Source organism: Ursus americanus, chromosome 8 (assembly GCF_024610735.1).
Source record: "Ursus americanus isolate L20-20 chromosome 8, mUrsAme1.1.p, whole genome shotgun sequence".
In the NCBI taxonomy this organism is placed as follows: Eukaryota; Metazoa; Chordata; class Mammalia; order Carnivora; family Ursidae; genus Ursus; species Ursus americanus.
The window spans coordinates 72,348,646-72,371,294 of NC_142134.1; the positions used below are offsets into that span (position 1 = coordinate 72,348,646).

The window sequence follows — 22,649 nt, forward strand, 5'->3', positions numbered from 1 at the left end:
GAGCATTTCTTTGCTCTCTCTTGCCTTCAGTGTATAATCCAGGAATGGTGAAAATGAGTGTCATTTTAGTTGCAACCTGCTAAGTGTACAAAAACAAAGTTTGATTGCTTCCATGAACCATTTGCTGCTTTTGTGGATGCGGTGATTTTGAGATGGGAGTTTTTTTTTTTTTTTTTTTTTAATATACAGTTACGTCATTGTAGGTGCAGTGTTGTACTTCCTAAGGCTTATAGGACATACTGTGAAAAGTAACTAGTAAGCAATTATTTTTATAAGAAAAACTTCTTATTTGTATGTTGCACTTGAATTGTCTAGTTGAATTCAGCATAGGTTATGCTTGTGGGAATATCACAACTGAATTTGTTAGATTTGTTTTTGAGTATATAGATGTTACAGGGTGGGGGAGATAGGACTTCAGTTCATTTTTGTGATCTACCTACTTGCTTTTCTTGTTTAATTTTGACAACTTCTTGAAATAATTTAGGTGATGGGGTAAAGTTAAATACCAAAAATCTTTTGCATTTTGTTAGGATGTTAGAATTCGTTTCATCTTAACTTGTTTTGAGTATATAAATATTAAAGTGTTCCAAAGGAGCTACTACATTCCTTTTGTTGAATGTAATTTTTTCTTGATAAATGAGTGGTAATTTTCAATAAATAAATTTTAATGAAGATATCTGACTTTGAAAGATTTACAAGAAAATTGACAGCACTTGTGTAATCCAATATTAAGTCTCCTTTTACAGCTTCTTAAAACATGATTTTGGGGAAATGGAAATCCTTTAAAGTTTATAGGGTGACTTGTCATATTAACTTATGTACCAGAGTTCCAGCCAGTTGCTCTTAAAGCAATGCTCTGATGGCATTTTTTCCTTAAAAGGACGTATGGACAACCTAGAAAGTGTTAGAATAAAGTTGCATTGTATCCAGTTTTGCAAGATGACACGACTGATCCAATATCTTTTACTACAGTTCAATTCGTACAATAAATATTTAATGACTGCTTATGGGACCCCCTCTTTATTTTTATTTTTTCTGAAAGTAGTTAATGTGTTTTATACATGGTCTTAGAATAATAGGGAGCATATTTAGGTGACAAACTATATTTTAAATATTTGGGTAACAGTTAACTAAAAATGTATTTATCAGAAAAAAGCTTAATATAGTTAGCTACTAGATTACTAACTAAAGAAGTAAATACTGATAATCAGCAGTATTCATTAAATAATGAGTGATAAGTAAAGCAGAATGACCTGTTTCCTAAGTACTCGTAGAGATTTTGGAGAAGATAAGTTAGTATCAGATACTCATAATATTGGCTGTGAGCAAGCTACTGTACTAAGCATGGATTTAAAAATGCCGGTTTTATTCTTCTGAACGATTCCTCATGACATTTAAATTTGTGATTAGATTGATAAAGTTAAGATTTAAACATAAAAGAAGTCTTCTTTGCCATAACATTTAAAAACAACTCTGTCATTTAAGAAGTGTTAAATGGAATTGCATAGTTTTGGAGCTCTGAAGAACACTTGAACAATGATAGCAAATAAAATTTTTGTACTGATGTGCATTTCAATGTCTGTATAATTTATGAATTAAGATAGATTAGCTCATAGTTGTGGAGGTGACAGTCTCAGATGATTTGCTCTCTTATGTTTCTAATTTAAGTTAAAGAGGAATTAAAGGTAAGTGAAGGTAAGTGCAGATATACAGCATAAATAATATCCTTAAAATCCAGGAAAAACAAATCAGTCAATAATAAAAATTTGGGAAAATAACTGTAGTTAACATTATAGCTCTTTTTAGCTAATATTTAAAAAATGCTTTCATACAAATTTATTTTTTTACTATGCATTTAAAAATTTTATTTAATGATTATGCCAGTTTTATTTTCCTATTTTATTATTCTTTAATGTAATTTAGCCCTCAGCCCTCATATATTACAACCACTTGAATTTTCTGTTCAATATTGAGATAGACATTTGCTGGTGATGAGTCAAATATTTAAAGGGAATGGCCTTTTGAGTTGTCAGTGTCTGTGGAAGCACAGCTGTCTGCTGGAGATATTTGGCAAAATAACATACGAGATATCTTAGCTGTATTTCTGTCTAATGCTGGCTCACTTATCTCTTGTCCATTTATTCCCTTTTCTGAACAGTCCTTCTGTGATGCCTAAGAGTCTCACTGTTAACATTGCTTGTAATTTTCATGCTTTGGAAATTGCTGTTCTCTCCTGTTTTCTACATTATGAGACTAACCTTAGTTAAAAATGGTGGTTGCCTTCACTTTTGCTTTTCCCCAGGCCTTTAATAGATAAAATCTCCTAGTGGTTGAGCTCACTTCCGTGACTATTAGGATCGGACACCTGATCTGTAATTGACCTTAAGATGGGATTGTAGTTTTGAGATCGTATCATAGGTACTGTTTAAGTCCTTATGGGCTTCTCTAGGTAGATCCTGCTTTCTGATTTGAAAACACTGATGTATTAATTCCCTCTCTTCACTCTCCACTTAAAACTCAGATATTCTAGTGCATATTTGAAGGAGGGGCACATTTTATATCACTGTGAGTGAGGAATTTGTTTTGTGATGTTAATACGGAGGTGCTGACAGATAAGCAGCCTTACTTGCAACCTAATACGGGACACACAATTGTATTCCTCCATTTTTCTTCCCCTGTTATCCCTATTACCGTCCTTTAGACTTTGAGATCAAGTAGTGACCAGAGTGGCCCGGGCAGACCTGAGGTTGCTGAGCCTGTCTTTTGGGGAGGATGAGGACTAGCTGTGTGTATTTGGAAAGATAGGAATCTCTAGAATAGCTTCCTTGGTTGTATTGGCTCCTTTGAGTCTTCCTTATATTTCCTGCCTTAAAACTAGTAGCATATTTCACTTGCATTGCTTTCAGCCATCACTTAGGATTTTTCCCAGGTCATTATTGAATTCATTGTACAGTTTCTTCCTTACCATATTTCTGTCCTTTTAAAAAATAGGAATGTAGAAATTTTAAAGTATTTTAAGGGAGTTTTAGTTGGATAATTGTCTAAGGTCTCTGTGTCTCTTTCCTCTTATTTCTCCCTTTTTAAAAATTTGGAGTAGAATTACATACTGAGAAATAGATTTTTGTAAAATCCACCAGTTCAAGTATTTCACCCCAGGGACTGAGTGTCAGGCAGGGCAGTGGTAGCAAGGCAAGGGATTGGGTCTTGAAGGGAGGCACTAGGTGATCATCAGGCAGAGCAGGACCCAGCGTTTAGGGGTGCAGAAAGACAAGCTAAGAAGAGGTGGCGTGGAGGGTTGAGTAGTGTGTAAGGAAAAAGCTGAAAATATGCTCAGAAGGAAAACCTGGTCAAAGGTTGACAGTGGAAGAGTTTCAGACTACAGGGTTCCTTTCAGGACATTTCTAATAAATACAGTATGTACTAGGACATTTTACTTTGATTTTGGTTAAGATGACTAACCTGGAGTCTTATTTTAAGGGACACTAATAACAAATACTACTTTATGAATTTTTTAAATATTTGACACATTATTCAACTTTTCATTTTAAAAATAGAACAGATTTTAATTTTGATTAAATAAAAATGGGCTTGTAATTCAATTCTGTATTTGAAATATTTTAAACTTTTTGTTACAGAAAATTTTAAACGTATGAACATGGAATAATACCATGAAGCCGCATGTATTATTTGCTTTGACAGTTATAAAAGTGTGACCGATCTTCTTCCATTGCCCACTCCCATACCCGCTCCCCATATCCCAGGCATCACATCTATTTTAAAATTAAACATAACATTTTTTGAAAATAAATGAAGTCGTAACCTATTGCAGTCCCACATATGCTTGTAAAGTTCATTAGCGTCTTTTCTTACTTAAAGATATATTATCATTTCTTTATTGAAATACAGGAACATTATACTTCATTGATTGTATATCCTAAGAGGTCTGCCCTTAGTATTTTGTGTGTGCCATTTCAGAAATACAAGGGAAAATTCTGGGAAATTTGAAATACGCACAGTGTTCTGTGTGTTTCACTGCAAGTAGCCATTTCCTTATGTCGGTGTTAGCACAGATGCCTTTTGCAGCGGACTGCTACTTTGAAAAACAAAACGAAGCTTATTTAAAATAGTTTCTGAGTTAAACTAGATACCATCCAGAGTACTATGATTTTTCAGTTATAATCCATTTGACATAGCCTATAAAATGACATTTCATGTACTTTTTGTATAGGATCCTTACATATGACAAATGCAAGGATTTTGGTTCTGTTTGATGAGTAGAGAACGAATTAACTGCTCTTTGTTTGTTCATGGTGCAGACACACTGAAAGGCTTCGGTATACTGAAAACATCCTTTTGCACACTTGCCTGCCTTTACGAAAACTGTGATTCACTCAGAGAACTTGATGTTTGCTTATGTGCCATGATACCGTTTCTTTGATATTTCCTAATTCTCAGCTGTGTTCTCTAATGTATCTTTTATGTAGTGTCTGGGCAGCATAACGTGAAGGGGATAAAATGTGTTATTCCACAGTGTTGCATTCTTCTTGTGTAACTGATTCATAATTTTTATTATGTCTTCGGTATGTTTATTTAGCTAATCATTCATTATATACTTGATTCTGGAAGATAATTTCATTTAACCCTAGCCATTTATTTTGGCTGGAGCTGTTAAAAATACGGAAAACATGTTAGGTATTTAAGTTTCGACTGTAATGCTTTTGTAATTGCTCAATACTGGATTCTTTAGCTGATCTATGGAGGGGGCTGTTTCTGTCTTAAGTATATTTCTAGGAAGGATGTTCTGAGTATAAGAAATCTGTTAAGTTAGCTCGGCAGTCTTGCTTCTGTGGGTTATCTTTTTGTCTTAGATTTTTAGTTTGTTAAGATTGTTGCCAAAAAATTATTTCTTTCCCTTCTTCTTTCATTTAGCTTTTGGACCAGTTAAAGTAGAGCTGCTGCTGTTGGCTGTGTCTAATATTTTATACACTCACTGGGATGTTTTACTTCTGTGATAAATTATTACAATATAAATGTTATAAACATATTGCTAGTAAAAAAAAAAAAGTCAAATGTCTTAGCACTTTCATGTGATTTCTAAGAAATTTCCTCCTTTCACACATTTCTGTTTTTATACAGGTCCTCATGCTGATACCGCCAGCGGATGCCAGAATTTGCAGTGTGGTTTTCGAGCCTGCTGCCGCTCTGGCGAATGACCCTTGACTCCTGACCTTTGTCTACTTCATTTAGCTGAGCAGGCTTCCTTTCATGCACTTTACTTATAGCACATTTCTTGTGTTAACCATCCCTTTTTGAGTGTGACTTGTTTTGGCCCCATTTCTTACAGCCTCAGAAATCTTAATTTACCAGTCGATTGTACAGTGTTGTTTCTCTTGCAAATCATACTTTTGTTTTAGAAAGGGATTAGATCTTTTCAAAAGGGTGAGGGCAGTTTTATCAGTTTTCTTTTAAATGGAATGCTTTGAAAAGAATGTCACTAATGCCATGCCATTTGAAGTATTTTTTAGATTAATTTGAGTTTTAAAGCCAATGGGGTTATTGGTTCTCTTTATATATAAACACTGTACCAAGCTTTGCAGATCTTTTCAAATACACATTTTTGAAGTTTTATTTTCAAAGATTGCACATTTTGAAAACCAGTCTTTTTTCCATAATGTTTCCTTTGTTTGAACAATTCTCAGAGGGCCAATTCAAACATACCCACATATAAGATTCTTTAGGATAATAGAATAAATTGGCTTCTTGGTGTTAGCTCAGTGAGCTAGCAAAGTACCAATGTATTTGTATTTGCTTTCTTCAAATACTCTCGGTTCCTACCACTGTCCCTAAATTGTCAAATTTGGGAGGGATTTTTAAAAATTCCACAATCATTTGAAGAAATGTATCAATAAAATTTACTTTGAGGACTTTACCAAATAATTTTTTTGGTGTTTTGATTTCTGTTAGAAATCTCAGTTCAGGTTTATGTTAGTATAAAATAAATAGAACTAAATATTTTCTTTTGTGCTCCCATGAAATGATGATCCTGGTAGTTTTAGACAGATATCTAATTTTGTTGAGCTGAATTGTCCTTTTTTGAAATTAATTGTGCAGTAGTCAGAATCCGAATGTGTATGCCTATCTTCATTGCTATGTGAAGAGACAGTGGGAGTGGGGAACCTATCATTCAGAAAGGCACATATTGAATCAGTTTTATATAATGCTATATATTATTTTTATGTCCTGAAGAGAAGAGTCGGCAGCCTGCCATCTACTTTTGGAAATGCATGCAAGGCTGTGGAAGAGGAATTAATCTTGAAGTCTTGTTACTTGTTGTCCCAGGTATTCTTTTATTTGTTTTATTGAGGGATAGGTGGAGTAGGAAAGGTACAGACTAAGGTAGGCAGATTTCAGTTCAGGCTAAGAAAACTTCGTTTGAGACAGAGCTGCCGAAAGATGAGGGAAGAATCATTTGATGAGAATATGAACAGGGAGAATCCACCCATCTTTTAAGTCTCACTAATATTTGAATTAAACACTCCAGGGGAGACCAAGTCTGATGTGGGGGCACCTTTCTAATGGCTCTCTCTGAAGTTTTGCCTCTGGTCAGGGCTCTCTCATTGTGTCACGGTTGACACTTGCAAAATATTTCTTGCATGTAGGATAAGGCAGCTGTGTGAGCAGACCATCTTACCTTTGAACTTAGAACTCTTAGGTATAAGTAGTCATGGCTTTTGTGGCACTGTGGCACCAAGCCTTCTTTAAAAGTCTGGCATAAGCACAAAGTAAGAAATGATTTCTTGATTCCCTTAGAGAACTTGAAAGGAAATCTAAGCTTAGTGAGCACTACAGGGTCCGAAGTTTTATTTTGTAAGGTTGATTCTCTTGTAGTTACTCTGTTTTCATTTCCTTAAGTGTTGAATAAAGTTTATTTGAAAAGTTCATATCAGGGACTATTTCAAGAAAACAAAGTACAAGAATTCTTCTGGAGTGAGTCCATCCAACTCCATACTTCATCTTATCTGTATTTACATGAATCGTAAGTAAAGTTACTCATCTGTACTCCTCTCCCTGAGTCATCAAGTGAGGACTCAAGTTTATCCTCCATGTAGTCACAAAACAGTAATTTTTGGGGGAGAAATTTTGATAATGATTCAATGATGTTTCAGGAGTTGACTTAAATGTTATTCTTTAAAATTAACTGACTCGAGCAGGGTATCCTCAGAGGTACCAGGTGATTGAGGTGCCTTCCTTTTGCTTGTCCTGTGCTGCTTGATATTAGCAGACCATTAAATAGGACCCGGCAGTCTCGGACTACACTGACTTCAGTGTGTCAGTAGATCGTCCTATGGAGACTCACAGTTTTTCTACTCTTTCTCTCTAGTTGCATGGGGAGATCGACAATGTAATTTACATTTAATTTTTATACATTAACTTCAGGGTATAGTTAGTATTTGATGAAACAGTATAAGTACTTGGTTTAAATTTACCTTGGGTTTTGTGGTTGATTTAATGAATTTTTGGAACTGTTCATTCTTAGAATAAAATACAAGTTATGTGAACTACTTTGGGCTGCCTGACAGACATCAGGTGCTCAGCGCTGGGCAGTGTTCTAAGTACCTATACTTACATATACTGACTTGTTTAACCAGTGAGAGGAAGTAAGTAATGTGATCATTCTGATTCTATATGTGGGGAAAATAAGTAGCAGAGAGGATAAGTAACTCGTCCCTGGATACCTTATAATGACAGGGTATTGCCTGGTAATGACTATTCTAGGTCAGTACTTGAACTCTTCCTTGAAGAAGAGTTCATAGTTGAGGTATCAGAGGCATGCAGACACATAATTGTAATATAATCTGATAGAGGAAGACAAAAGGGAATAAAGTAAAAGGTGAATGTTTTTCCGTAATTTATTTTTTATTTTTTTAAGTGAGATCCTGTTTCAGGTATATCACTAGTTCTCAGCTGGAGTCAATTTATTCCCTAGAGGACCTTAGACAATGTCTGGGAACATTTTGGTTGTCACAGTTTGGCAGAAGGAAAGGATGCAACTGACTTGTAGTGGTTGGAGGTCAGGGATGCTGCTCAACAGCCTCTAATGAACAGGTCAGCCTCCACAGGAAGAAAAAATTACTTGGCCCAAAATGTCAGTAGTGCTTCTGTTAAGAAATCCTGCTCTGTACATTTCTGTTTTGTATGTATCTTTCCATGTCAGCACATACATTTAATACCTTCTAAAGGCTCAGTATAATAGTAGCCGTGTTTGTCTTAGTCTGTTTAGGCTGCTGTAACAAAATACCATACACTGGGTGGCTTAAACAGCAAAGATTTATTTTTCCTATATCTGGACGCTGGGAAGTCTAGGGATAAGGTGCTGGCAGATCTGGTTTCTGGTGAGGGCTCTCTTCCTGATTTGCAGCGGGCCATTTCTTCTCATTGTATCCACACGTGGCCTAAGAAAGGAACCAAACTCACTCCTGTCTCTTCTTACAGTGGCATTCATCCCAACACAGGGCCTCTACTCTCATAACCTAATTGCCTCCCAAAGGACCCACCTCCAAATATTCCATTACATAGGGGATTTGAGTCTCAAGATAGGAATTTACTGGGAGACACAAACATTTAGTCCATAGCAGTGTATTAATTTTTTAAACAACTTCCCTTTTGGTGAATGTTTAAACATACTCCCCCCGACCCAGTACTATATTGTTTCAATAGGAGTGTGTGTGTGTCTGTATGGGCACATTTCTGTACATGTACATGTTTGCTCAGTATTTCTATAGGATAAGGTCTTATGAGGTATTTGGTGTTAAAAATTTTGTATCACAAAGTTGTTCCTTCCCCCAGAGAAGTTGTGTTGTTTTGCTGGGTCTTAAAAGTATGATGGGTATTCTGCTGGACAGGCAAAGAAGGAGGGCTCCAAGTAGAAGGTAAGTACAAAGGCACAGAGGTGGGGAGCTCTTAGTGTGAGGGGGGACTCTGGGTAGCCTTGATTAAATGTGGGGTCAGTGGTAAGAGGTAAGGCAGACTACTAAATAACACTTACTTTGAAAATAATGATAATTTTATTTCATTATTTACAAATTTCTTCTGATGTGATCAATATCACAAAAATATTCTCATACCTTAATTACAGTTTTTACATGATACGAAAAGTGTACAATGAAAAAACTACCTGTTGCGAATAAGGGAGGCAACATAAATCCAGACAGACAAAACATTTTTGGGGTATGGGTGGATATATACAGCTAAAGCAAATTCAACATTAGGAACATCGATATTATGTACTCCAGTGCTATACACTGCTTCAATTAAAGGCTTCAGTTCAGAATAGGGCATGTGAAGGGGAAATCCAGAGAACTGAAGGGAAAAACAACCAAGATTTGTAGTCATTAGTGAAGCTTGAAGATTTCATTGTATTTTTCCTCCATGTTTAAACATACACAATTCTTAATATTCTTATCTTCCTTCTGCATCTCTAAGTCATTTATTTAGTTCTGCTTTTCTATTTAGCTTATATATTAGCAATACAGAAAATGGAGAGGGGCCGAATGTCTTTTTTGTTCAGCTGCTAGCATATTGACTTGGTGTGTAAGACAGCTATTAGCACCCAGCCGCCCTCTACTGTTCCCTTCCCTCTGCCTGGTGATCCCTAGTTCGCATAGTAAGCCATGTAATTCCAGGGTTCTGGATTAATCCTAATCAACGCATTCTGTCCCCATGGCCACAGTGACTGGTCTGTAGGGATGGGCATGTGATCAAAGCGCATCTCAGGAAACTTGCTAGGAATGATGGCATACAGATGTGCTCTCCTGCTTTGGACAATATGTGCAGATGTGAGTCCTGCCTGGAGCTGTTCCAGCCATTTGGTTCCATGAAAAAAGTGAGCCTGAGGACGGTGCCATCATATGGAGGAGGGCAAGTGGGAAGACTTACAGAAGAGTGGCACAGCTCTGACAGCTACTCACCTCTGACTTTTACTTAAATAAGACAATAAATTCTTTTTGTTGCTCAAGCCTGTTTGAATTAAGTTTGTTACTTGAAGACGTCTTAGCTGAAAACCTAGTTTACTTATTTTTTAAAATTTATTCATTTTAGAGACAGACAAGTGGGGAAGGGGCAGAGGGAGAGAATCTGCAAACAGACTCCCTGCTGAGTGTGGAGCCCAACTTGGGGGTTGATCCCAGGACCCTGAGATCAAGACCTGAGCTGAAACCAAGAGTCAGACTCAACCGACTGAACCACCCAGGCGCCCCTGAAAACCCAATTTTAGTGAATAGAATTAAATGTCCAACTTGACTTCACGCTGTTTAGCCAACAAGGCTTACTGTCTTAATTTGAGACTGCTTTCTAGGTTTTATTATCCACACAGCACTACTGACAGACAGTGGAGAAGACATATCTAATGAGAATTTTTCTTAGCATTGAAAAGCAATTAGTTATAAAATCATATCCTTAAAACTGATCAAGAGCAGTTGGTTTCACCTTTATGCACAGTTGAGTCTAATACGATTTATCCAGGTGTTTTAATTGTATTTAATACTCTTGAAATGCATTTTATTAAAGGTATTTTCATTTCACAGTCTTACAGCATTTTCAGTTTATAGAGGCATTTTACTGTTTAATAATAGCTTGATTACTGAGATTTGAACTTTTAATTACATCTTTTACTCTATGCTGCTTCATGTATGTACTGTGGAGAGCAAAGTTGTTTTGATTCTCTAAAAATCCATTACCAAGCAATTTCCCATTTGAAATGAAATCCACAGACTCAGAGCCATTTGTACTTACCCGATAGTCCCCCAGCTGTTTGAGCAGCTCTGCTCTGTGGTCATCTTCTACGTCTTCTCCTCGACTTCTTTCTAACACAGGCAAGAAATGCCGTAGAGCGGAGGTACAGTATCTGTTCCATCTAGTCAGATGGCGTGGCCTCCAGTCCATGATTTTTTCTTTTAGTATTTTTTCAATCCTGTTTATAAAAAAGAAGCTCTATTTTTTGCAGGTGTGACCTTTGTGAACAAAGATACAGTTTGAATGCAGTGGGGATTCAGGTGGAGTTGTCATTCACTAGGGATAGCTTACGTTGAAAGCCTTAAATATTTGTAGGGCTTTTAATGGTGCATATTGATTCTTTACCCTGTGGTGTGACTTCTGTTTATGAGGATTATTTATCTGAATTTCCTTAAGACTGTTCTTAGGATATCCATCATCACGAAACTTTACATCCTAAAGCTCCAATACCTATCGTATTAGCTACAAGGCAAGATGTCAAAAATTAAGTTGCAAATACAAAATAAAGGAAAATAGCTAACATTTATTGAGCCTCTATTTACCAGATGCTTTCTATTCATTTTTATTTAATCCTAACAGTGACTGTGAAGGAGATATTGTCTCAATTTACTTATGTGGGGACAATTGGAGGTAGGGTGAGTGATTTGACAAGGGCAGGGAAAACTAAGGTTTGAGTTGAAACCCTGCCAATTCTAAAGCCTCTTGAGCATCCCTAACCAAATGCACAGATTTCGGGGACCTAGCCAGCTCCCCACTGCTTAGGATCACCTCATTTGGCACATTATACGTATTTTTGTTCTGGGTTTCAAGATGATCTGAGCAAGAGTATGGTTGAATTGCCATGTATTTCATCAATACTGGATAAATAAAAATGTGGGTCTAATTAATAGTATCCTGAAACTATCAGAAGAAACAAAGACGTTTTGGGGAATTAGTTGTTCTAGGTAGGGATCTCCAGTAAGACTATTTAAAATTTGAAATTGAGAATAAATTGGAGTCTTCTAGTAATAATACTTTAGAAAGGGTCACATTTATTCTTGAGTATTTGACATGCTGCTCATTACACAGCTTGATACAGTAGAAAGGGCACACAGACTTTGAAATCAGAAAGATTTGACAGGGTTCAGAAGCCCCCTCTGACACTTAACGAGTATGTCGACGCCTTTGAACCTTGGTTTCCACATTTGCAAAACCAGAAGAGTAAAGTTTTGTTTTACAGGGTTATAAGGATTATAGGGACTCTTACCAGCCTTCTCCATGTGTTAGATTTATAAACTAGCTGAAGCTCAGTAAGCCACTAATTGGACAAAAGAGGCATATTTAATTAAGCTGAGGATTATGATAGGTCTGAACAAGACCCATGATGTGATTCTGAGCTCTCATCTGAGGCGACGTTTTGGGAGAACTACCTATCGTTGCTGGAGGTCACTTCTGTTCGTTGCGCACCATGCTGATGCGAAGGCCTCCCTTTGAGCTATGGGATATAGAAATCACATCTGTATCTGGTATCTGTCTATAGACATGAACTAAAGTTTAATTGCTCGAATTATTGATCCAGGCTGAGAATTGTTTACTTTGGTATTACACTCCTGGTGACAGATTGCATGTGGATTTATGGGTATCATATGACCTGTCTTGTAGCTCAGCTGCGGCCGCTTTGTCTGTGCACTGGTAAATTAGTTCTTCTGGCTGTAAAAGAGAAAATCGTTCAGAAATTCTAGAAAACACTTAATTTGAATAGCTATCCATTCTTTCCTAAGTCTTTTAAAAAATTATGAAATCTGGGACATTCCTTCAGATACAGAGGATGGTATCATGGTTACCAATGTACCCATGACCCACCTTAAGTACATGATCACAAATAAATTATAGTGCTGTGTAGTTCTTAATTTCGTCTCCTTTCTCTCTCATCATAGAAGTAGCTATGACCTGAATTTGTGTTTCAGCACTTTGATTCAACATGTATCTACTGTGTGCCAGGCACTTTCATAGGTGATGGGAATATATCCATGAATAAAAATCCTGCCCTCCTGGTGTTCACATCACAGTTGGTGGAGATAGGCAAGTTAATAAAATGCATTTATGATTTTATTACAGATTTATGTATCCCCAAACAATATGTTGTTTTGGTTTGGGTGTTTTCTAAACTTTTTATAATTTTTTTTTTTAATTCAAGTATAGTTGACACAATGTTACATTAGTTTCGGGTGTACAAAGTAGTGATTTGACAAGTCTATGTAATAGTTTTATACCATGAATACACAGCTTGCCTTTTCTCCCTTAATGTATTTAGAGATAATAACATCCACATTTTTAGAGTGCTAAGATTTATTAATGTTGTTTGATTTGTGTAACTACTATAAAATATTCCATTATGTACTCTACATAATTTGTCCCTTCTGTAATTCCAGTTCTTAGGCTATCATAAACTATGTTTCTATAAAAAATCTTGTGTCACCTTGTACACATGGAAGAATTTCTGTAGGGCACTGTTTTTTAAACCTTTCTTTTGGAAATGTCTGGATCACAGTAAAAAATATATATTAACACTCACTATACACATACATATGTATATAGCTAACAAATTAAACAGAAGTTTTAGTAAAATTCATGCTTACTACTTAAGTCTTGCCACTGCCCTCTAAATTAATTTTATGAGCCCCTACTGGATCATGCCCTGTGGTTTGATTCATGTTTTAATAGCAGTCGTGAAATTCAGTCATTAATTGAGTGAATTCAGAGACCAGCATTTAAGAAATTAAATATTTTGAGGTACTTTTTTGAGGTTCATCATATCAAAACTTCACATATACTTTCATGGTATGGTGGCAATTTCTTATTGTGAGTTCGGCTCAACTAAGTTTGAAAAACATTATTTTTGACTGAATATCTAGGAGTAGAATTAAGGGTCAAAAAATATCTGACTACGCAGTATAATGATTTCAAATTCCTTACTACTTTGTCTACATTTTTTTTAAGGGGGGGTGGGGTGGGAGGGACAGAGGGGGAGAGAGAATCTTAAGCAGGCTCCACACCTATTGTGGAGCCCTACCCGGGGCTTGATCTCATAACCCAGAGATCATGACCTGAGCTGAAATTAAGAGTCAGACACTTAGATGACTGAGCCACCCAGGCAACCCCTTTGTCTACACTGTAAATAAAAGAATTATATACCTGGACACTAGAAAGGCCAGGATATGGAAGACTTCTTGAAAAGAAAGATTTCCATAGCTTGGGCTTGGTGACATCAAAATTTATCCGTAGTGGGGAGTCGTATTGTTGAGTATTAAACCAGATCTAAAAAAGAAAAGGCTACGTTAGCATCAATGGCAGCAGATACATATACATGTGTGTGTATGCATGTATGTATAGAGGAGGCCGAGAGACAGCAAGAGGACATGCAGGGGGCACATTTTTTTTTTCTGCATATTTTGATTTTTAAACCAGCATGCATTTTACAATCAGAGGCATCATAAAATGGTCATTGGCCACTTTTTCATATTTTGTATATCTGAAGTTGAGGTGCACCTTACCACTGATTGTAGGTTGATGAAATAAGATAGTTCTGGTAAGAAAATTAAAACTTTTTAGAAGATAGACAAGGCTATTCCTTTCTCAGTCTGGCTTTTCCTAACTTGGTTCTTCCTAGCTGCCTGAAAGAGTTAGGTGTCTACCTCTTTCCTCCCACAGCACTCTGTAATCTCTGAATGGCACCTGTCTTGTTGAGGCATGTGGCATATGGTTCTGGAATCAGTCCACTTGGATTTGAATTCTGGCTCCAACATTTATTAATGGTGTGACCTTAGATGATTTTTTTAAAAAGATTTTATTTATTTGTCAGTACAAGCAGGGAGAGCAGCAAGCAGAGGAAGCAGCTCCCTGCTGAGCAAGGAGCCCGGTGTGAGACTCGATTCCAGGACCCTGGGGTCATGACCTGAGCCAAAGGCAGATGGTTAACTGACAGCCACCCAAGCATCCCTTGGATGATTTATTTAACAACTTTGTACTTCATTTTCCTCCTCTGTGAAACTGGGATAATAATACCTACCTCACGGTTGTTGAGGTAAATTAGTTAATTCACCTCTTAGAACAATGCCTGGTACATAGTAGGTACTCAGTAATTGTTAAATTTATTACTGTTATTGGTGTTTGTCATTGTTAATAATTGCCTGTCCATCCACCTGCCGCCTCCCTAGATACGGCATTTTCTTGAGGACATTTGCCATGTGCCTTATTCACCACTGTATCTTCAGTGTTTAGCATAGCTTCTGGCACATAGTAGGCATATTGAATGACTGTGTGCATCAGTGGAAAATTTGTCCATTCAACATAGTTACCAAGTATCTACTACGTTTGGGCTCAGTTTCAGCCGGGAGGGATAAAGTAGTGAACGGATCAAAGTTCCTATCCTTATGCAGTAGCTAGTGAGAAGATAATGTGAACAAATAAGTATATATATGGGATTTCGGATGATGTTACATGATGCAGTAGGTTCTATCACTGACCTCAATTCTTCACCCCTTCCTATATCTACACTCTGCCATGTTACTTGGCAGTTCCTCCCACTAGAAGGGTGGAAATGTATTTCCCTGCTCCTTGATGCTTGGTCAGTAGGCCGACAGAAGTGTTAGTGTGTAACTTCTGAGTCTAAGCTTAAGAGGCTTTGTATGTTTCTGTCTGCCTTTTTGTACTTCTGCCATTGTCGCTGCCAGTCCCAAAATAAACACACGTGAATTCAGCAGAGCTGTCCCAGCTGACCCAGAGACTCATAAGAATAACTATTTGAAGCCATTTAGTTTGGGGATGGGTTTTTACTATCTTTACCGTGGCAACAGCTAACTGCACAAGGGCTGTGGAGAAAGCATGGGAAGGCATGAAATTTCAGGATGGGCAGGGAAATTCTTGCCGGAAAGATGACATTTGATCGGAAATGCAAGAAGTGAGGGAGAAATTTATGAAGATATCCAGTAAGGGGAAAGGTCATCTGTGCAGAGGAAACAGCAAATGCAAAACCTGCTAGATGTGTTGAGCAGTGAGGAGGACGGTAGCTTTAGAGGAATGAGCGATTTGGAGCAGGTAAGAGATGTCTCAGTGGGGGATGGGGAGGGTGGCGGGGTGGCTTGTCAGGTCATAAAAGGCCTTGTGGCTTATTTTAAAGATTTAGACTTTGATTTTGGAGTGAGCTAGGAAGCCACTCTAAAGAGTATTTTAAGCAGAGGGGTGACATAGTCTGTCTTCCATTTTCACACTAACGTTCTCTGCTGTTTTGAGACTAGACCCAAGGGCGTAAGGGCAAATAGTGAAGTCTCCAGTTAGGGGGCTATGTCGGATAATCAAGAGCTACAGTAGTGTGGATCAAAATAGTAGCAGTGAAATTGGTGAGCTATGGTCAGATTCTGGATGTACTATGAAACCAATAGTATTTGCTGATGAATGGGATGTGGGAGAAAGAAAGGAATCAAAGGTGACTATAAGGATTTTGGCCCAAGTAACTGGACTGATGGAATTGCCCTTTATTGAGATCAGAAAGACTGCAAAAGGAAATGGAGAGTTCAGGTTTGGGCATATTAAGTTTGAGATGTAGGTCTGGCATCTGTGTGAAGATGGTGAGTAGGTAGTTGGATATTTGAGTCTGAAGTTCCGGGAACTAGGTGAGCTGCAGAGACACATTTGGGGATGAACAGCATATATATGTTCCCAGGGAGGAAGTATAGAGAGAAAAGATGTTTGATGAGATTGAACTTTGAGGATCTGATTTTTCAGATTTGGAGAAATAATGAAAAAGCAGCAAAGGATACAGAGAAATGGCAGCCAGTGAGGTTAGGGAGGCTTTGAAACTTGGAATTCAAATCAAATTGTTTTAAGAAGGCAAGGTCTTTAAGCACTACAGTTTGGCCTTAGGGTAGGGAATATGCAGAAAATTGGTGGGAAATAGTGCTGGAAAAAGTTGAGGTCAGATTATATAGGACTTTGAAATCCAAGGTGAGATGTTTGTTCTTAAATCTGTATGTAGTGAGGTACCTCCAATACTTTTTGAGCCATAGAATGGTGAAGCTGAATGTTCAGAAACTTAGTCATCAGTGTACCAAATGATTGATTGAATTGGAGAGATTGTTTATTTGGTTATTTATAATTAACCAGTAATGTGGGGTGAAACAATAACGGCATGGCCTAGGAAACACAATGGGTAGAATCTATATGATTTGGTATCTTTTAATAGGATAGAAGTAGGAGGAAGTAAGGGAGAGAGAAAATCAAGGACAATTCTGAGGACTGAATCTGGGTAACTGACATCCACAGAAACCAGAAGCCAGGAAGAGGAGCTGGTTTTGGAGGCAAGGGGGAAATAAATGATTTGAGTTTCGGATGTGCCAGGTTTGAGATTTTTTTAAAAGGATGTATTTATTTATTATATCGAGAGAGAGAGAGAGGGGGGGGGGGGAGGGAGAGAGAAGTTGTGCATGAGCAGTGGGAGGGGCAGAGGGAGGGAGAGAATCCTTGAGCAGACTCCCTGTTGAGCATGGAGCCAAGGCAGGACTCTCTCCTAGGACTCTGAGATCATGACCTTAGCTGAAACTAAGACAACTGACTAAGCCACCCAAGTGCTCCCAAGTTTGAGATTTTGGTAAAGCACTTGGGTGTCTCCTAGACAGTTGAAAATTCAGTAAAGAAAGATTCTGGGGCTAGTGACAGGATTATAACTTCTCTGTCTGGATAGCCTAGATAGAGTTACAGTTAATAATAATAGGTGTGGGGGCGCCTGGGTGGCTCAGTCGTTAAGCGTCTGCCTTCGGCTCAGGGCGTGATCCTGGAGTTCTGGGATCAAGCCCCATGTTGGGCTCTTCTGCTGGGAGCCTGCTTCTTCCTCTCCCACTCCCCCTGCTTGTGTTCCCTCTCTCGCTGGCTGTCTCTCTGTCAAATAAATAAATAAAATCTTTAAAAAAAATAATAATAGGTGTGGTCCTGCAAGAAATCTAAATGTAGACTCTTAGGGAACATAGACTCTTAAGGGATGGGAAGAAGAGACAGTGAAAGAAACCTAAGAAACTCTTGCAGAGAAAATGAAAACCAAACAGTTCTTTATCTGTAAACCAAGGTGGGGAAAGTTTTGTTTTGTTTCCATGAAGAGGGTATTAGTCATGTCATGTGCCATAGAAAAGGAGAAGAGAATGAAGATGAGAGTAAACCACTGGATTTATTTATCCATTAGCAAGACAATGGTACTTCTTAGAGTTGAATTTCTATAGGATGTCAGGGAAGAGGAGCTAGATTATTAAAAGGGTTAAAGTCTGAGTTTACCAAGAACATAGAAGCAGGGGATATAATTAGTAATTAAAGAATTTTAGAAGCAAAGGAAGGAGGGGCAGTGGTAGTTTAGGGTATATCTGGGTCGGCAGAAGCATACAAGCACACCTCTGAGATACTGTGGTTTGGTTCCAGACCACTGCAATAAAGTGAGTATCCCAATAAAGGAAGTCAAATGAATATTTTGGCTTCCCAGTGCATATAAAAGTTATGTTTACAATATACCGTTACCTGTTAAATGCGCAATAGCATTATGCCTAAAGAAACAGTGTACATACCTTAATTTAAAAAATATTGCTAAAAAATGCTAACCATCATCTGGGCTTTCAGTGAATTATCATCACTGATACCAGATCATTATAACGAATACAATAATAATGAAAAAGTTTGAAATATTGCAAGAATTACCAAAACATGATACAGAGACATGAAGTGAGCAAATGCTGTTGGAGAATGGCGTCGACTGATTTGCCTGGCACAGAATTGCCACAAACGTTCAATTTGTAAAAAGCACAGTATCTGTGAATATAATGAAGCATAACAAAATGAGATATGCCTGTATTTTAGGACTGTTGGGCTTTTGAGCATATCGATAGGTAGAGAAAGAGAAAAAAAAGAGGGGCAAGTTGGAATCATGAGTAGAGGCATGTCTTGCAGTAAAAATGGAAACACAAACATGGGTAGAAAAGGGAGACACTTCCTTCCTGGCAAAGGAGTACAAGAGGAGAAAGGCTGACAATCCAGAGAAGTGGTGTGGTGGAGCAGAGGGCAGTGGTTGTAGAGCACACAGTATCAGGCCAACTAAGTGAGGGTGAGGTCTTCTACCAAGAGAGGTCAAGCTTAGAGCAGGTTTGGAACAGCTGCCATGAAGGACGCCCAACATCATGAGCTGCTGTCGTGCTGCTTGTTAATGGCGGGGGGAGGTCTTTCTTCCTCACAAAACCTGGGCTTTATGTAATTAGTCAACTGCACAGTAATTGTTTTGAGAACTAATAATAATTTTGACAGAGCTCTTTGAGGGCTTTTTCATTGCCTGTTGACTCTGCTTGGTTACAAATGGCCTTAACATGGTTCTTTAAATGTAGGAGGAGCTTAGCAGCTTGTTCAAGATCATTATAATGCTTTTAATTAAAAGAGTAATGAACATGAGAATGGTACTCCACAGCGCTCTTCACACTCGTAATTAATAATAGTTGCCATTTGCTGCACACCTATGAAAGACAGGTACTTTGTTGGGTGTGTGCCATATATTCTCTCTTAATTTTAGCAGTAACCCTAAAGGGTAGACAAGTGATATATATATCTTTTTTTTTTTTTTTTTTTTTTGAGAGCAAGAGCACGCTGATGGGGAGGGGCAGAGGGAGGGAGAGAGACTCCCAAGCAGGCTTCTCACTAGGTGTGGAGCCTGACACAGTGCTTGATCTCACGACTCCAAGATCATGACCTGAGCCAAAATCAATAACCAGATGCTAAACTGACTGTGAGCCACCCAGGTGCCCCTAGACCAGTGATCTTTAAAGTAGGGTGCACACACCAGAGATACAAGGAGAAAATATTAGATCTTCTAATGCCTTTTTATTTTTAAGAGTTTTTTCTGTGTACAATGTAAAAATATGTTGATGCACAAATAAAAAGATAGAATTTATAAACGAAAATACATATATTGGGATGCATGTTCAAATGATTTTTTTCTGACATCAATGAAGATTGAAAGTAAAGGGTTGGAAACACATTTATCATACAAATGGAAGCAAAAAGAAACTGGGGTAGCAATACCTATATTGGAGAAAATAGACTTTAAAACAAAGACTGTAACAAGAGACAAAGAAGAACACTTCATAACGATAAAGGGGACAATCCAAGAAGAGGATATAACAATTGTAAATATCTATGCACCCAAGATGGGAGTACCTTAATACATAAAGCAACTGCTAACAGACATAAAGGAAAAAGTTGACAGTAATACAATAATAGCAGGGGACTTTAACACAACACCTACATCGATGGGTTGATCATCCAGACACAAAATCAACAAGGAAATAGTGCTTTGAATGAAATGTTAGACCAGATGGACCCAACATAGATATATATACAGAACATTCCATTCAAAAACAGCAGGATACACATTCTTTTTAGGTGCACATAGAACTTTCCCCAGGATAGAACATGTATTAGGCCACAAAACAAGTCTTAAAAAATTCAAAAAGACTGAGATCATATGATGCATCTTTTCTGCCCACAACAGTTATGAAACTAGAAATCAATCACAAGAAAAAATCTGGAAAGAACACAAACAGGTGGAGGCTAAATACCATGTTATTAAATAATGAATGGTTGAACGAAGACATCAAAGTTACAGTAAATTTAAAAAAATACATGGAGACAAATGAAAATGAAAAGCAAAATCTTTGGGATGCAGTAAGAGCTACTCTAAGAGGGAGTTTAGAGCAGTACAGGCCTACCTCAGGAAACAAGAAAAATCTTTAATAAACAACCTAACCTTACTCCTAAAGGAGCTAGAAAGAGAAGAAGAAGGAAAAAAAGCCCAAAGCCAGTAGAAGGAAGGAAATAATAAAGATTAGAGCAGAAAAAATGAAATAGAAGCAAACAAACAAACAAAACCCAGAGAAATTAAAACAATCCCATTTACAGTTGTGCCAAAAATAATAAAATACCTAGGAATAAACTTAACCAAGGAGTACTCTGAAAACTATTAAACATTGATGAAAGAAATTGAAGACAACACAAACGGAAAGGTAGTCAGTGCTCATGGATTAGGAGAACAAATATTAAGTGTCCATACTACCCAAAGCAATCTACAGATTTAATGCAATCCCTATCAAAATACCATTAGCACTTTTTCTCATAGAACTAGAACAAATAATCCTAAAATTTGTATGGAGCCACAAAAGACCCCAAATAGCCAAAGCAGTCTTGAAAAAGAAGAACAAAACTGGAATCTCACCCCAGATATCAAGATATACTACAAATCTGTAGTAATCAAAGCAGTATGGTATGGTACTGGGACAAAAATGGACACATAGATCAACAGAACAGAATAGAGAGCCCAGAAATAAACCCGTGCTTATATGGTCAATTAATCTTCAAAAAGGAGGCAAGAATATACAATGGGAAAAAGACAGTCTCCTCAACAAATGGTGTTGGGAAAATATGCAAAAGCTGGCCCACTTTCTTACACTGCACACAAAATAAACCCAAAATGGATTAAAGACCTGAATATGAGACCTGAAACCATAAAAATCATGGATGAGAGCACTGGCAGTGATTACTCTGACATTGGCTTGTAGCCACATTCTTCGAGATATGTCTCTTGGGGCAAGGGAAACACAAGCAAAAATAAACTACTTGGACTACATCAAAATAAGAAACTTCTGCACAGCATAGGACACAGCAAAACTAAAGGACAACCTACAGAATGGGAGAAGATATTTGCAAACGATATATCCAATAAAGGGTTAGTATCCCAAATATATAAAGAACTTACACAACTCAACACCAAACCAACAACAAAACCCCCAAGTAATCCAATTAAAAAATGGACAGAAGACATGAACAGAAATTTCTCCAAAGAAGACATACATACAGCCAACAGACACATGAAAAGAGTTGGCAATATCACTAGTCATCAGAGAAGTGCAAATCAAAAATACAATGAGATATCACCTCACATCTGTCAGAATTGCTCAAATAAAAAAACACAAGAAACAGTAAGTATCGATGAAGATGTGGAAAAAAAGGAACACTTGTGCACTGTTGGTGGGAATGCAAACTGGCACAACTACTATGGAAAACAGTTACTTTTTTCTCAAAAAATTAAGAATAGAATCAACATATGATCCAGTGATTCCACTACTGGGTATTTACCCAAAGAAAATGAAAACAATTAATTTGAAAAACATATATGCACCTCTCTTGTTTATTGCAACACTATTTACAATAGCCAAGATATGGAAAGAACCCATGTCCACTGATAGATGAATGGATAAAGAAGATACATGTATACAATGGAATATTACTGAATCAAAGAAAAAAATGAGATCTTGCCATTTGTGACAACATGGACAGACCCATAGGATGTAACGCTAAGTGAAATAAGTCAGACAGAGAAAGACAAATACCACGTGACTTCACGCTTATGTGGAATTTAACAAAACAAGCAAAACAAGAGACAAAAAACAGACCCTTAAATACAGAAGCACAACTGGGGGTTGCTGGAGGGAAGGTGGGTGAGGGGATGGGTGAAAAAGATAAAGGGGATCAAGAGCACACTTATTGAGATGAGCACTGAGTACTCTACAGAATTGTTGAATCATACTGCACACCTGAAAGTAATATAACAATGTGTGTTAATTGTACTTCAATAAAAAACACATTGGGGATGCATGCTGAAATGATTCTTCTGACAGATGCATAAAATTCAGACCACTAAGACAGATGCTGATGATAAAACAAGCATAACAGACAGTAGAGAGTTGTCCCTGTGTGTTAGCTGCTTTACACCAATCATCTCATTCACGGCTCACAGCACTCTC

The 22,649-nt window shown here is 37.5% G+C and overlaps 2 protein-coding genes across 7 annotated transcripts in view; one reads left to right on the forward strand and one right to left on the reverse strand.

The window, feature by feature from the left end:
* FBXL5 (F-box and leucine rich repeat protein 5) overlaps window positions 1–5,937 on the forward strand; it is a 53,758-nt gene extending 47,821 nt beyond the window's left edge. For all 4 annotated transcript variants that reach the window (XM_045771424.2, XM_045771425.2, XM_045771422.2 and 1 more), the window contains one exon: window positions 5,137–5,937. In XM_045771424.2, the coding sequence (XP_045627380.1) occupies window positions 5,137–5,213 (77 nt within the window). In that variant the 3' untranslated portion in view covers window positions 5,214–5,937. The remainder of the gene's footprint in view (window positions 1–5,136) is intronic.
* Window positions 5,938–9,027: 3,090 nt separating this feature from the next.
* CC2D2A (coiled-coil and C2 domain containing 2A) overlaps window positions 9,028–22,649 on the reverse strand; it is a 129,391-nt gene continuing 115,769 nt past the window's right edge. For all 3 annotated transcript variants that reach the window (XM_087864267.1, XM_045771419.2, XM_087864266.1), the window contains 4 exons: window positions 13,966–14,088; window positions 12,422–12,480; window positions 10,792–10,969; window positions 9,028–9,360 (listed from right to left, as the gene is read on the reverse strand). In XM_087864267.1, the coding sequence (XP_087720393.1) occupies window positions 9,172–9,360; window positions 10,792–10,969; window positions 12,422–12,480; window positions 13,966–14,088 (549 nt within the window). In that variant the 3' untranslated portion in view covers window positions 9,028–9,171. The remainder of the gene's footprint in view (window positions 9,361–10,791; window positions 10,970–12,421; window positions 12,481–13,965; window positions 14,089–22,649) is intronic.